Source organism: Diaphorina citri, unplaced genomic scaffold (genome assembly GCF_000475195.1).
Source record: "Diaphorina citri unplaced genomic scaffold, Diaci psyllid genome assembly version 1.1 scaffold486, whole genome shotgun sequence".
Lineage (NCBI taxonomy): Eukaryota > Metazoa > Arthropoda > Insecta > Hemiptera > Psyllidae > Diaphorina > Diaphorina citri.
Window position 1 is genome coordinate 111,888 of NW_007377921.1, and position 15,044 is coordinate 126,931.

At 38.8% G+C, this 15,044-nt stretch overlaps 1 protein-coding gene across 1 annotated transcript; it reads left to right on the top strand.

The window, feature by feature from the left end:
* The first annotated feature begins 1,614 nt into the window (after positions 1 to 1,614).
* Positions 1,615 to 2,576, top strand: LOC103509312 (neuroligin-1-like). The gene has a single exon (XM_026823688.1). The coding sequence runs from the start codon at positions 2,053 to 2,055 to the stop codon at positions 2,521 to 2,523; it is 471 nt and encodes a 156-aa protein (XP_026679489.1). The 5' UTR covers positions 1,615 to 2,052; the 3' UTR covers positions 2,524 to 2,576.
* The last annotated feature ends 12,468 nt before the right edge of the window (positions 2,577 to 15,044 follow it).

Sequence of the window (15,044 nt, forward strand, 5' to 3'; positions counted from 1 at the left end):
TGCTAATTTATTCGAGAAATCAAGACCCATTTCTTATGATTGATTCTCTTCTTGTAGACCTCTAATACAAGCATTGGTTCTCAATTTCTTATCGTTGAGAACCCTTGCCCCAAAAATTCTCAACCTTGTTTTTAGAATTTAAAAAAAAAGATTGTGCCTCTGCACCGCTTTTGCATTACTTCAAGGCAAATTCTCAATCTAAAAGGAACAGATTGTAAGCTCTCTTTCATCAAACGTCTATATTTAAGCTCAGTTTCATAAACATGCTATCCGTATTGTTATTTGCCCTTTTTCCATTTGATTTGGTCAGCAAAATATTGTCACTAGACGGTAACAACATGCACTTGAAAACGGGCTCTTGGGTCGATGCCAAACTCGATTTTTATGACTTTCAACCCATAAGAGCAGATTTTTTTTCCCTTGGATCTTGTTGAAATTTAACATCTTCTAACTCCGGACCGGTACTGAGTAAATATGTCAAATAATATTGAAAATAGTAGGAAACTTTGTTTTCTAACTTAAAGACAAATCCCCGATGCACTCTGACGTGAAGCGACTGAGATATTAGCGAAAAAGAGAGAAGGGTTTGGTCAAGTTTGGTGTGACTTGTCATCAACGGAGGAAGGGAAATCCCCTCTTCTCGTAACTAGGGCGGTGAGAGCCGAGATCAAGAAGAATGGATCCGGTATGACCTGCATGACCCCAAGAATATCTCGCATCGAAGAATGGTCAATTGGTTATACCTAGTCATCATATTTTGGAACCAATAAGATGGTGGGGCTCAAGTGTTGACGTATTTGATTTGAGATTTAACACATTGAAATTTTGACTCGGCAAGATGACGGGAAAAATGACTCACTAAATACCTATTTATTGCAAAGCGTATTTCAGCGCCGCGCCAATGCGATTTTAAGCGTATGCATTTTGTTTTACAGGCTTCTTCCTTCTTCTACCTTTTTGAGCTTGGATCAGATTGGTTTCATTTCGACTTTTTTCTCCCTAGTTAATTGCATATTTTATTTGTTTATTTAGACGTTTTTAATTATAATAAAAGTTTTTTCTGATTATGATCTAAAGATTCTAAAGAGATTCTTCAAACCCCTATCAATGCAGTCAAATTTATTGATGAGCTGCTCAAAGTTTGGTTTGCCAGATGACACAGATTTTATTTATAGAATATTTATAAATTTGTAGAATAGAATATAGAATTCCTGATCTTCATTCCCATTTTTTGTTTCTACTGTTTCAGGACTGGAAATTAACGCGTCGACCAAACTTTCAAACCCACACAGCGAATTTATTTGTTTCAATTCGAAATTTTCAAAGTTTTTTCCAACAATGAAAACTTGTTTTTTAAAATTAATGGCGAAAAAAATCGGTCAAATCTGTTCTGGGTCATATAAAAATGAAAAAAAGTTTGTTCCTAATTAATTTTTTCACCGTTCGCTTGCACACCTTCAGGGTTTGAAATAATTTATTCATAATTTATTTACTTTTCCCCCCCTGCAAATCACAATTTTCTTCTTCCTCTAGTCAATAAATATAATTACAAGTGAAGTTGCGAAGCTCAAAGCTCTCTTGAAATCATCGTTCGCTTGCACACCTTCAGGGTTTGAAATAATTTATTCATAATTTATTTACTTTTTCCCCCTGCAAATCACAATTTTCTTCTTCCTCTAGTCAATAAATATAATTACAAGTGAAGTTGCGAAGCTCAAAGCTCTCTTGAAATCAGTGTTGTTTTCGAATATACCAGAGGACCCAGGGGTATTTGAAGGTAAAACTTGTGTAGGTAGCTAACAAACATAAAAACTAATGTTTAATGAATAGGTGGGTAACTATGTCATTGATACGATGGAGCTAGAAGCCATTCTTTATCCTATGAGCAGTCCCCATAAATTTAACAGCATTAAAGTCTCAAGATAAATATTAATGTATTATATGTGATAGAGAAAATAAGTAGTGCGAAAAAAATGACAATTTCGTCCAGGGTCTAGGTTTACCTTGCCCTTGGGATCAATTTAATTTGAAGAACCTCTCCGCCGCGCAGTCATGCGCATTCGTCTCATCAACCAATACCAGCTGCTGATCTACATCATCCTCTATCTCGACTACATTGCGCCGCGCATCGTGCGCACCAAATACGGTGACGTATCCGGTGTCATTATCAACGCGGACAACCGCTACCTGGACGCGGTCGAAGTGTTCCGCGGCATTCCGTACGCTTCGGCTCCGGTCGGCAATCTCCGGTTTATGCCGCCGACAACGCCCGAAACCTGGAAGGACGTGAAACCAGCGCACAAGTTCGCGCCGGTGTGTCCGCAGGATTTTGCCGCTGGAGCGACCGGAGGTGCGGTAGGCGCTGCAGCGGAGACTCCCGGGGCGGAAAAGATGCGACAGCCGCGGTTGGAGATGTTGCGCGGGTATTTGAGGAACCAGAGTGAGGATTGTCTCTATCTGAACATCTACTCGCCCATCCGAAAAGGTAAGAGTTGCATGCTTTTCTCTGGATATTTCATGTAATGTAGGTCTTTTTTTATGGCTTTCTGTGAAGTAGCAGTGTTCTCCTAGAGAAGCTCTTCCACCCAACCACTAAAATTTTCTTTCACTGTGAGCCTTTAAGACATTTCACCCGGGGGAGGTCTTGAATGTCCCCAGACTTTTCTTTGGATATTTCATTTAGGTCTTTTCTTTTCGCAGGAGAATTAATTAAACCAAGGGCCAATACTCGCTGATTAATCTGTAATTAGCACGAAGGCCGGTTGGCTCTGCCTACAAGCCACGTTGGGCGTTGTTTAACCTAATCGGTCTGTAGCCAACTAGCCATACAAGAAGAGAATGACGAAGAAAAAGAAGCAGACTATAATACGACAGATAAAATGTCGAACGAAAAGTAAGAAATGTAAGAAATAAATTGACGTTGGAAATTGGAGATGATAATTTAAAGACGAGGATTTTATTGAAGAAATAAAATCAGGGAACGACGATGGAAGATCGGGAGATTCAAGTCATAAAATGAGGGAACAATAAGGATTTCTCCTCAATCAACAATCTGGAAGACGAAACTCAAACACAAGGAGAGAGGAAAGGAAAGATTAAGGAACAGAATATGAAAATAACGAGAGAGAGAGAGAGAGAGAGAGAGAGAGAGAGAGAGAGAGAGAGAGAGAGAGAGAGAGAGAGAGAGAGAGAGAGAGAGAGAGAAGAGAGAGAGAGAATTGAATTTTGAATTGTGAATATGAATCTTGTATTTTTTCAAAAATGACAGATAACAAATTAAGCACCCCTAACTTAGTCAACTTTATAGGAGGGCTCCCTTTTACAAATCTAATTCCTAATAATAGTTACAATGACACCGAAGGGAGAATGTTTATATGACCAACAGAAAGACATACTTACATTAACCATAAACAAACTAATGCAAATTTGCCCTTTTGCTTACAGAAGTAAGTTAAATTAATGCACTTTCTCTAGCGAAAGTACAAATTGTAACCATTGTTTAAAAACATACAAAATATACAGTTATAATAAACAAAATCTTACAGATATATTTGGACCTTGGTCCTGCGAATTAAATTCTAGAAATATCTGACAATAAAAAAAAAAAAAGAAAAAAAATAAAAAAAAAAACGAGGAATATACTCGGACAAAATGGATTGAACAAAAACAAGAGTATAAATAAAAGAAAAGAACAATCACATGAAAGAAAAATAATTCCGAAGAAACAAGGAAGACTGGAAGAGCAGAAGAAGAGAAGAAAGAAGTTGGAAAGAAGAAAAGAAAGTAGGTAAAAGAATGAAAGGATAAATGAATTAGATATCAATGATAGAGCGGCACAAAACTTACTCGTAATAATTTTAGGAACACTTGAAAAACAGAACAAGAGTACCGGAAATAGCTCATTAGTTTCATTACTATTTTGAATCCTTTGGAAAGAGGGACTCTTATAGCTTACTACTTGCTTGGAAATCTGTTTTTGAGAGCTATAGAGTTAGAGATCTTTAGTTAATATTTTCTTCATTTTATCGGATGTGATGTATTATTTGTTATTAGTCTATCAAACACAGATGTTTTGTAGATTTTGCTCTTACCGTTCCGCTGTAGTCGGAATTCTCCAAAAAGGGGAAGAAATGTTCCCCCTGTCTCCATTCCAAAAAGGCTTCCACTTTTTTTCAGGAGTAAAAAAAAGAAATCGTCAATTTTCTTGTTTTGTATTTTCTTTGTGGAAACAGATAAAAAAGTAAAACAAATATTTTCACCGCAACGGGAAGAGGATATGATTATTGTGTCTGGAAGTTGAATTGTTTTCTTTGGAAAACTTTTTCTTCGTTTTCTTTTGAGGACTTTTTTTATTCGGTTCAATATTGTCGATATTCGCAAAGTTCCTGAGAGAAGTTTTTGGGGCTTTGTGAAAATTGCCTACGCGTGCCTAGGATGTTTGTCTTGGTTTGAATTTGAAATCCTGGATTCCTACCTAGGCAGACGCACTACCAACTAAGCTAACCAGGCTGGCCGGGCGTTTAAATAGTTTTTGTCCTCAACAAATGTTGCACATTGCATATGTATTGAAATAACCCGGCGTTCATACAAATTCGATCGACTTCCTCAAGACCTTGTTTAGACTGCGGGAGTAAAGGGACTTTCCAGTCTCATTCTAGCAGTATAAACAGGGTATGCTATAGGGTAAGTGTACCATTTATTCGCCCACCTAAAAAACGTACCATTTATTGGCCCACCTGTACCATACGCCACTTAAGTCTGAACTGGACGAACTTTTTCAAGATCCAATTTCATCAAAAGAAAGGGCTTAAAGACTGCTATCGAACCAGTGCTATTCAAAAATTGTAGTCATAAAAACAAAAATTAGAAAAATAAATGTGGGCAGGTGGGCCAATAAATGGTACGTTTTTTAAGTGGGCGAATAAATGGTACACTTACCCTAGTAACCTTCTTAGTTTTATCTCATCCTCCTCTTCCTTCCGTCTCTATTCAATGCCACTTGGGGTGAATTTATTGAAATTTGAGTTTTCCTCTTTTGTTTACTCCGATTATAATGCAAGTTTGCATTGTTGGGAGCAGGTTGCGATCGTATTGTGCAGAGAGCAGGGTTCGTTTTGCACTTTGACATGGGAGAATTTTGGCAGTGGCGTGGGGTCTCCATAGAGCAGGCTTGTCCAACCCGCGGGCCGCATGCATGCGGCCCGCGAAATTTCGATGTTCCCCTCCCTAGCTAATTGCATATTTTATTTGTTTATTTAGACGTTTTTAATTATAATAAAAGTTTTTTTCTGATTATGATCTAAAGATTCTAAAGAGATTCTTCAATCCCCTATCAATGCAGTCAAAATCCCCAATTTTCCTGATTTTTTTCTTTTTAGAATAGAGAGAAACAATCAGAGACAATTTATTGATGAGCTGCTCAAAGTTTGGGTTGCCAGATGACACAGATTTTATTTATAGAATATTTATAAATTTGTAGAATAGAATATATAATTCCTTATCTTCAATCCCATTTTTTGTTTCTACTGTTTCAGGACTGGAAATTAACGCGTCGACCAAACTTTCAAACCCACACAGCGAATTTATTTGTTTCAAAGGGAAATCATTTCCCCTTTCAACTAAAACCTGGAGCCGGGGGGAAACCCATTTTCTCGTTTGTGAACCTTGAAGCGAGAATTTCCCTTCGAACAAACAGGGCAGGAAATATCCCCTCCCTCCCTCGTGACAGTGCTCCCGTATCATAATAGTAGTGGATGTGACAGTGCTCCCGTATCAATAGTAGTGGATGTGATAGTGCTCCCGTATCAATAGTAGTGGATGTGACAGTGCCCCCATATCAATAGTAGTGGATGTGACAGTGCTCCCGTATCAATAGTAGTGGATGTGACAGTGCTCCCGTATCAATAGTAGTGGATGTGACAGTGCTCCCGTATCAATAGTAGTGGATGTGACAGTGCCCCCGTATCAATAGTAGTGGATGTGACAGTGCCCCCGTATCAATAGTAGTGGATGTGACACCACTCCTTACTCGTACGTAACAACATCGACACAATCTGTGCCCTAAGTCACCAAAGTATGGTGCCCTAAATCACCAATGGAAAAGCAGAATTTTGAATTTGGACGAATCATATCGAAATATGGAATTGTAAATACTTTTCCATACTTTGGTGATTTAGGGCACTGCACTGTTGTTGTTGTTTTAGCGGCGTTAGCTTTCGCTGAATGGCAATAGCAGGAACAACCTGCACTCAGTGATCTCTATTCATGCAGCCCCACAGCCGTAGCAATTGCAGAATTCTGAAGTTCACATGCTGAATTCATTTGGACACGGATAAGTAAGGAAACAATTGCTGAAACATTTTCTTTCAATCAGCAATCTGCGCTCGCTCTCACTCGCACTCAAGCCACCCTTTGTCACGTTTCCTAGTCCTCACCCCTTCTCTTTCTCTCTCTCTCCCTCCTGCTTTATAATTTTCCAACCCTTTATCTCTCTCTCTCTCTCTCTCTCTCTCTACTGAAACTATTTTCACAGAACTGCGTTGCTTTGCGTGCTCTCTCTCTCTCTCTCTCTCTCATTCCATTTCTCTCTTTTCCTCCCCTTGGGTTGAAGTTCAAAGCATTCCTGAAATTCTCTGCGCGCTGTTATTTCGTGGGGGAAACCATTTAGATACCGAAAATAAGTCCAAGACAAGATGGATTGCAATGATTAATTTGTGCTATTTTTACCATCCCGTGTGCCTGGCACAGAACTTGGGTAACTGCTGCAATGAGCAATTTATTTGCTAACTGTTTCTGAATACTTTCAATTCTATTGTGTTTGCATTATGCATCTGGAAAAAGTTTCGCGCTGTTGTAGGTTGTAATGCCATTTTACCCACAGAAAAGGAGAAGGTTCCACCCAGGTTCGAATCCCAGAAAATGTTCCTTCTTCTTCTTCTTCTTTGAGGACAAACTTTTCTAGTGGTTCACTACCTAACGCTACATTGTACCTGTTGAATTATGTAGGTATAGGTACTTAGCTAAGAATCTTAAAACCTAGTTCACTCAAGTGTAAAACTCACTCAAAAATAGGACTCCTACGGGCTCCCTTGATGGCTCATTGGAACTCAAAATCGAATCAGTAAAGAAATTTTCTTTTTTTTGCTAAAGATGTTTTACACCTACCTAATTTCAGAAAAATTGGACAAACCGTACACGCATTATCGCGCAACAATCGAAATGAGGCCTGGTAGGAATGAAACTAAGTATGAAATACAAAAGGATGCCATTTTGATTACACATTGAATGAATATTGTGCTAAAGATGTTTTACACCTACCTAATTTCAGAAAAATTGGACAAACCGTACACGCATTAACGGGCAACAATCGAAATGAGGCCTGGTAGGAATGAAACTAAGTATGAAATACAAAAGGATGCCATTTTGATTACACATTGAATGAATATTGAATACCCACCAAGACAAGTGTGAACCTAAAGGTTATCGCCAGCAATGAGAGATAGGCTTGGGCCCTTATACAGGATGAGGTAGATTGGGAGATCCTGTCAAAATAATTCGGGAAATAATATATTTTTTAACTCGGTAAAAGAAAAAAAAAAAACTTCTGAGGTACGTAAAAGGACTTTTCAGTCATAGTCGGTGGGGCATCAATATGAATAAGGTCTATTCTATTATAGTCGTATTTTATTCCATTCTCTATCATAAAATACCTAAATAAATGAATGATAATAACAATAATTTATTGAATTAATTGCCTCTCGGAAAGAAGAAGATTGAATGAATTGAATTCTCATGTTTTACCTCGACATCGCGGTTCCTCGATAATGCTCAATTATATTCTAGGACCCATTGGTCCTTTGGAAAGGGCCCTGTTCTGAGAACCATGGAGGTATAAGGTAGGGGAGGGGAAGTAACGATCCCGATGTGTATCCTTGAAAAAATGAAAAAAACACAACATGGCGTTCATAAGAGTGGCGCGAATTTCAAATTTTGAAGCCAAAACCAGTAAAATAACAGCACAAAGAGCTTATTTCATCATTATTGATGAAATTATTTCATCATTATTGCTTATTTCATCTTTCATCATTATTGATGCTTATTTCATCTTATTTCATCATTATTGATGAAATTATTTCATCATTATTGATGAAATAAGCTCTTGCGTGAAAAAAGTTCATAAATAATGCACTAATAAACCCGATGGTTCTCAAAATTTGAAATTCGTGCCACTCTTATGAACACAACATGGCGGTTTGTTTACATTTTTTTAGGATACGCTTTTATAACACATGAGGTATAGGGTACCCTCCCTCCACTACTTGAGCTCCTTGCTGAGAACATTTTATAGACCAATGAACCACTTACTACCACTAGAAAAGCGCAAAACACAAAGGGGCATAACCTCCTCCATCACTTTAACTGCAGTTGAAAGAGATTCCGCTTTGGACGTCCACACTTGCTGCCACAGACCACTTAATCACTTATGTATTTTCAATGGGGATCTGAAAGAGGGCCTCTGAGTGAAATTTTACTATTTTTTGATGAACAATAATAATATATGGCTCATATCGACATAAAAATTATCGAGTGAAAAAATTCATCGTTTATCGAGATGGCTTACACTGGAAGCTCCCCATAGTAAACACCGACCTGTGTATAAGTTCATTAGGTCCGTGATTAAACGTGTTTATTTTACCCATCAATGGAGAGCATGCTAGCAGCAAATGCCACAACACGTGATCCCCGCGGAGAAATGAGAATGTTTTCCACAAGACAGACTGACTCCAGAGTAGATAGTATACCAGGATTGAACGGTAGAAATTGCTTTGGGCAATAATCCCCCCCCCCCCAATTTTTTATCGTTGTTTGTTTTAGCGCCTTAGCTTTCGTCGAATGGTAATGGAAAAAAAGACATGCATCTTTTTGTATGAGTCATACACCGGTGTGATGCCAAGTTTTAACCGGCTCGTCCTGGACCGCAGTCAATAATAGATCTGTTGCGCTTACTTGGGTGATGTTTCAAAGTCATAGAGCAGAAAAAATGAGGACCAACGGAATTTTTCTTTTTCTTCTATCTTTTGTGTGGGATATCTGGGTTTCTGAAATCATCAGCATTGGATTTCTGAGTTTCAAATCATTCCTTCTACCGACTTATCGAATTGAGTCCCCCCCCCCCTTAAATAAAGCTCTGTTTACCTAAAGGCTGTACATTATGCTTTTATGTTTTTCATTATACAAAAAACCCTTTGCTCCCATCTAATTTATATTTGTCGCGTCGATGTCCAGACGGTTCAAACGCCCAAACCGTCTGTGACACGTGAAACTTCCACGTTTCTATTTGAAACATGTGCGTAAAAGGAACATCAAACGTCTGCAAAATCTAAAGTAAAACGTGTAAATCTTTCAAACGTTAAGACGCTCACTCGCTCACCAAGTTCATCGCACGAAGATCAGAGATCAGAGGGTTTAATTTCCTCTCCTTGACGGTCTCCCCTCAACCCTTCCCTCACCACCTTTTATCCCCCTCGATCCTTTTCTTTCTCCCCCTCAATCTTTCATCTTGCAGTCTTTGAGGGCGCGCTAAGTTTATTTTCCCTCGGAAAGTGCTAAGTGTTTCCCAGTAATCTTCCCGCTTACAAGATCAAAGGCATGCCTTTCGTCCTTGTAAATAATTTAGTTGAAATTTAGGATGTTTTACCCCTTTCATCTCTGTGCAGGGGAACCTTTTCCCCTTGAAGTTATTAACGTGTCTTTCCTGGTAATCAGGGACAGCCGTTCTTTTCCTCTCTACTAAGAGCACCTTTAATTTTACCTCACCGCTCTCTCCTTTTTCCGGAAAATGTCTAAATAAGGCGAACACCCACTCATCTGTAATCAAAGGGGTGTTGGATTGAATCCCGACCCCTTCTTAGAGTAGGGGAGGGGGAACCATGCACCTACCAAATCACTAAGTAGGGGTGAGTTCCTAATTATTCATCAACGGAGGAAGGGAAATCCCCTCTTCTCGTAACGAGGGCGGTGAAAGGAAAGCCAAGATCAAGAAGAATTGATCCGGTATGACCTGCATGACCCCAAGAATATCTCGCATCGAAGAATGGTCAATTGGTCATACCTAGTCATAATATTTTGGAACCAATAAGATGGTGGGGCTCAGGTGTTGACGTATTTGATTTGAGATTTAACACATTGAATTTTTGACTCACTGAATTGCAAAGCGTATTTCAGGGCCGCGCCAATGCGATTTTAAGCGTATGCATTTTGTTTTACAGGCTTCTTCCTTCTTCTACCTTTTTGAGCTTGGATCAGATTGGTTTTTGTTTTACATAATACTTGCCTGTTATTGAGGTAGGGAAAAAGTGACCCCCCACTTCCTCCCGGAACAAAGTAGGGGAAATCGCTCTTTCCCCAGTAGGGGAAATCATTTCCCCTTTCAACTAAAACCTGGAGCCGGGGGGGAAACCCATTTTCTCGTTTGTGAACCTTGAAGCGAGAATTTCCCTTCGAACAAACAGGGCAGGAAATATCCCCTCCCTCCCTCCCCTCCTTGGCTTTGAAAGTACGCAAAAGGAGAGACTCGAGTTATTAATAGAATCTCCCCTCCCCTCCCGTTATTCTCGCCGGGGGAAAGAGGGGAAATATATTTGCCATCATGAGATGAACTCTTGTTAATTTATTATTGTTTGATGTGAAGTTGGGTTGGAGGGGGTGAAATAATAATAATACATAATGAAGAGGGAGAAAATTTGAAGAGGAGGGGGAAATTTAGAAGAGGGAGGGAGAAATTTTAAAGAGGGAGAGATGGGAAGAAATTTTGAGGGATGGGGGGAAGCCTTGTAGAATAACTGGAACAACTAGATGAACAAGCTGGGCCCGTCCCTCCGGGAATTTTTTAGCCCGTAGTTTATTCGATCGTGGTTAAAGAAAATCAGTACCCATGTATGTACCTACCTATTTTTTACTTTCTTTTAATATTCAGTTTATTATTATTGATTTGATTTTACTTTCATGTAATGATTTAAAATCAAGACTAGAGCCCGTTCTCCCTTTATTCCTTTTAATGTTTCCTAATAACTACCAATATAGTACTGAAGTCACCCATCCATTTTTTGACCTTGCTTGGCGTAGCTTAACATAGGCGACGCTAAAACCGGTCTTAAATGATCGACTGAAGTGTTATCTAAAACTTTCTCGCTTTGAGTTACTTAACCTAGGTGACGCTAAAACCGGTCTTAAATTAACGACTGAAGTGTTATCTAAAACTTTCTCGCTTTGAGTTCATATTCGTCGCGACGAATTTCAAGATCAGAGCTCATTTGTGTGAGAAAATGTGAAAAAAATTCCCAAATTTTTTTTGGTTTACTGGACAAAATTTGCACCATCATTTTCGTGTTCCTGGTAAAAAGACCTTTAATTTAATATATAGGGCGACCAGGTTTGGATAAGTCCTTCTATGGGGACAGACAGACGACACCGAAGCGAATACAATAGCCGTCCCTTATACCTTTTTATTACTATCGTAATAATAAAGGAAGGACGGACTAAAAAACGATAAAAACCAAGTTTACGACCAAAATTAATAAAAACAATGAGGATTATACACAGTTTTCTTAATGGTTACGAGAGTTTTTAGCGTTATTAAATAAAAAATTCAGAACGATTAAACTAGTATACCTAACCATTTAAAGCTGAAATAAATTCCAAATATCATTTTGTATTTGGAATGCTCATTCAAGAAGATCAAAAAATACCAATCAAACGTAATCTGCTAAAAAAAAAAAAAATGTGAAGAAAAAAAATCGAAGAAATATATTTTGACAAAATAAACAGGGACAGCATACCTCAACAAGTTTGCAAAAGCAGAAAAAAATGTACAGATACCTATAATATTTATTGGCCTTGCTCGGCGTAGCTTAACATAGGTGACGCTAAAGCCGGTCTTAGATTACCTATCGACTGAAGTGTTATCTAAAACTTTCTCGCTTTGAGTTTATAAGTCGACCAGGTTTGGATAAGTCCTTCTATGGGGTCAGTCAGACAGACGACACCGAAGCGAATACAATAGTCCGTTCCTATACCTTTTATTATTACTATTGTAATTTAATAAAGGAAGGACGGACTAAAAAGGAAGAGACAGATTATGAAGTGGAAATAATAGGTACCTATGTACGTGGGTACATGCATGAAATGGAGGGTTTCACGAGACGAAAATTGAGTTACGAAACAGCTTGAAAGTTTTGATTGCTATTAACAAGTTGTGGTGGAGGGTTTAGATACTTTTTGAGCCTGAAATCTAACATGGAGGTTTTACTTTTTTACGCCTGGAATCTTACATGGCGCATTTATTCCCATCAGAAGTTAATTAGTATTGTTACTATGAGTTTCTTGTAGAAATGTTAAAAAAATATAAAAATCTGGTGTGAGCATCACACGACTTTCCTTATCCTATTGAATGATGCTTATTTGAGTGTTCTTTTACCCTAACTTTTACAATTGCGACAAAATTCAAGATCACAGGTTTGGATAAGTCCTTCTATGGGGACAGACTAACACATAGACACACAGACAGACACCGAAGCGAATACAATAGTCCGTCCCTTATACCTTTTATTATTAGTAATAAAGGGAGGACGGACTAAAAAGCTCTATGCTCTTTGCTTTGTTCTCGGCTCCTCTCTGTTTTTTTGCCCAAGTCGTGTTTACCCATGTATTTCAAGAAACAGTACTAGCTATTTTAGGGTCTTGGTAAGTAACCTAGTTAGTATTTACCTATCTAGAGGAACACGGGACTTTAGACTATAGGTACCTACACCACGTGACGATGGGAGGGAAGCATTTTAGTTCAATTTCTAAATCCGTCCTAACTACCATAGTTATACCTAAGTGCTTTTAGGTGAATGATTTACAGGAGAAACCGCTAGGCAAAACTTCAATGAATCGGCATTGCGCGCTGTGTCCAAATCTGCAAAATGCGCCATTTCTTATCCCACAGGTCCACTTTGGCCTACAGGCCCACCGGCCCACTTTGAATGGAGATCCGGCCCTGGTTCTAAACAACAATTAGACTTTCTGCCCACAAGGGTCATTTAGTCAATTAGAATGGTAACCTTCAATTAAGTGACAATTATTGTTTTCATTTGTCATCCGCTATCCGCTGGATTCTCGGGAATTGTGAATCACGGAAGCGTCAGACATATTGTGCCTTGTTCAATTCCTTCATTAATCCTAGCTATAAGGTACTATTGTTCTCGCTGATGAATGCTCAGAGACTTGTAGGACTTATTCAAGTGTTTTTCGTCCTAGTTTTACAACAGGTGTACTCTGAAGCATATACACTATGCTCTATTGATATTGACTGAAATACTGAATCACAAACATAGTGGTCAACTGGAACAGCACTGGAAAACAAGATGATTGGAAAGCTTTTGAGTTCTTTGATACCTATTAACACATTGTGTACGAAGCATAAAAACGCGAATTAGCGCTAGGTACGGAGGCCTAATTTGGGTAATTTCCAATGTGATCCATTATTTGACCCGATTACATTTCTTTCCTTCCTATAGGATAAGGAAAGTAAAAAGGGAAAATTTATAAATGTTGCACATTGCATACATATCGAAATAACTGGGCGTTCATACAAACAATTTCGGAATCCGAGTTTTTCCAGAGGTAGTTCTTGTAAAAAGGCTTCCACAAATAAATAAATAAATGTTGCACTATGTCTACGTACCTATTGGAATAATCGGGCGTTTAATTTTTTTAAGAGGTCTGACAGAGGGAACTGTAACTGCTATGGTCTTATCGTCCCGAAATCGAAGAGAGAAGGAAGACAGGATAGGAAACGCTAACCACTAGGTAGTAGGTAGGTACATAAGTACACTATTATGTTGTACTAACTAACTAACTATTGTCTTGAAGAGACTGAGTGGACTTCAAAGCAGTAGTAAGTGATGTTTATCACTTGTCCAAATACCAACCATGCACGACGTTACTTAACTTCAGGGGTTCAATGGGAAAGGTGCATTCAAAGTGATACAACCATTGACTTGAACTTGAAAATTAGTGCATGTGCTTAATGCACTTTACCCGTACCTATGTCTAGAAATGCTTCGATATAATGCGCCGTGATATTGTTGAGAATATTTGATTATGCAATGTGCCAAGCATTTTAAACGTTCCTCGTTTGCATTATGCATCTGGAAAAAGTTTCGCGGTGTTGTAGGTTGTAATGCCATTTTACCCACAGAAAAGGAGAAGGTCCCACCCAGGTTCGAATCCCAGAAACTGTTCCTTCTTCTTTGAGGACAAACTTTTCTAGTGGTTCACTACCTAACGCTACATTGTACCTGTTGAATTATGTAGGTATACTTAGCTAAGAATCTTAAAACCTAGTTCACTCAAGTGTAAAACTCACTCAAAAATAGGACTCCTACGGGCTCCCTTGATGGCTCATGTAATCAGATTAGGTAAGCCACAAACCAAGAGCTTGAACTTTTAAAAGTAGTAGACAAAGGCTTGCTTCTAGCTTCTAATAAACCTGGGAAAAACCCGTGAACAGTTTGCATTCTAGTCAGATATAAACGCATTTTACGACTGACGTGCAGTTTGTTCGTCAGGTGTGTAGACCGTTCGTCTTGGGCACTCACGTTCGTCAGGTCTGATTCACATGAAACGTAAAAGTGCACACTTTATTGAGAGCTCAGGGTTCAAGTTGACTCAATTGATCGGGCGCCATAGTGTCCTGGACAGAACGGTAAACAATAATATAATAGGTATTCTAGAATGCAAAGAATGACAGAGGGGGTCAGGAAATAGGTACGCGGTCATGCGACATATTGACTTTTGCCTAGGGACGGTCGTGTCAGGCCAGCTACTCACTATCAGGTAGACCTGACAGGTACACCTGACCTGATCAGGTCCGCCTGTCAGGTCTGCATGATAGTGAGTGGCTGGCCTTAGAAGATTTTGGGAGAAAGATACAGGATACATGAGGCCATTTTTCTTCAAGAAAACTCAGATAAGACTGACTTCCTTACCAAGGACGTAAG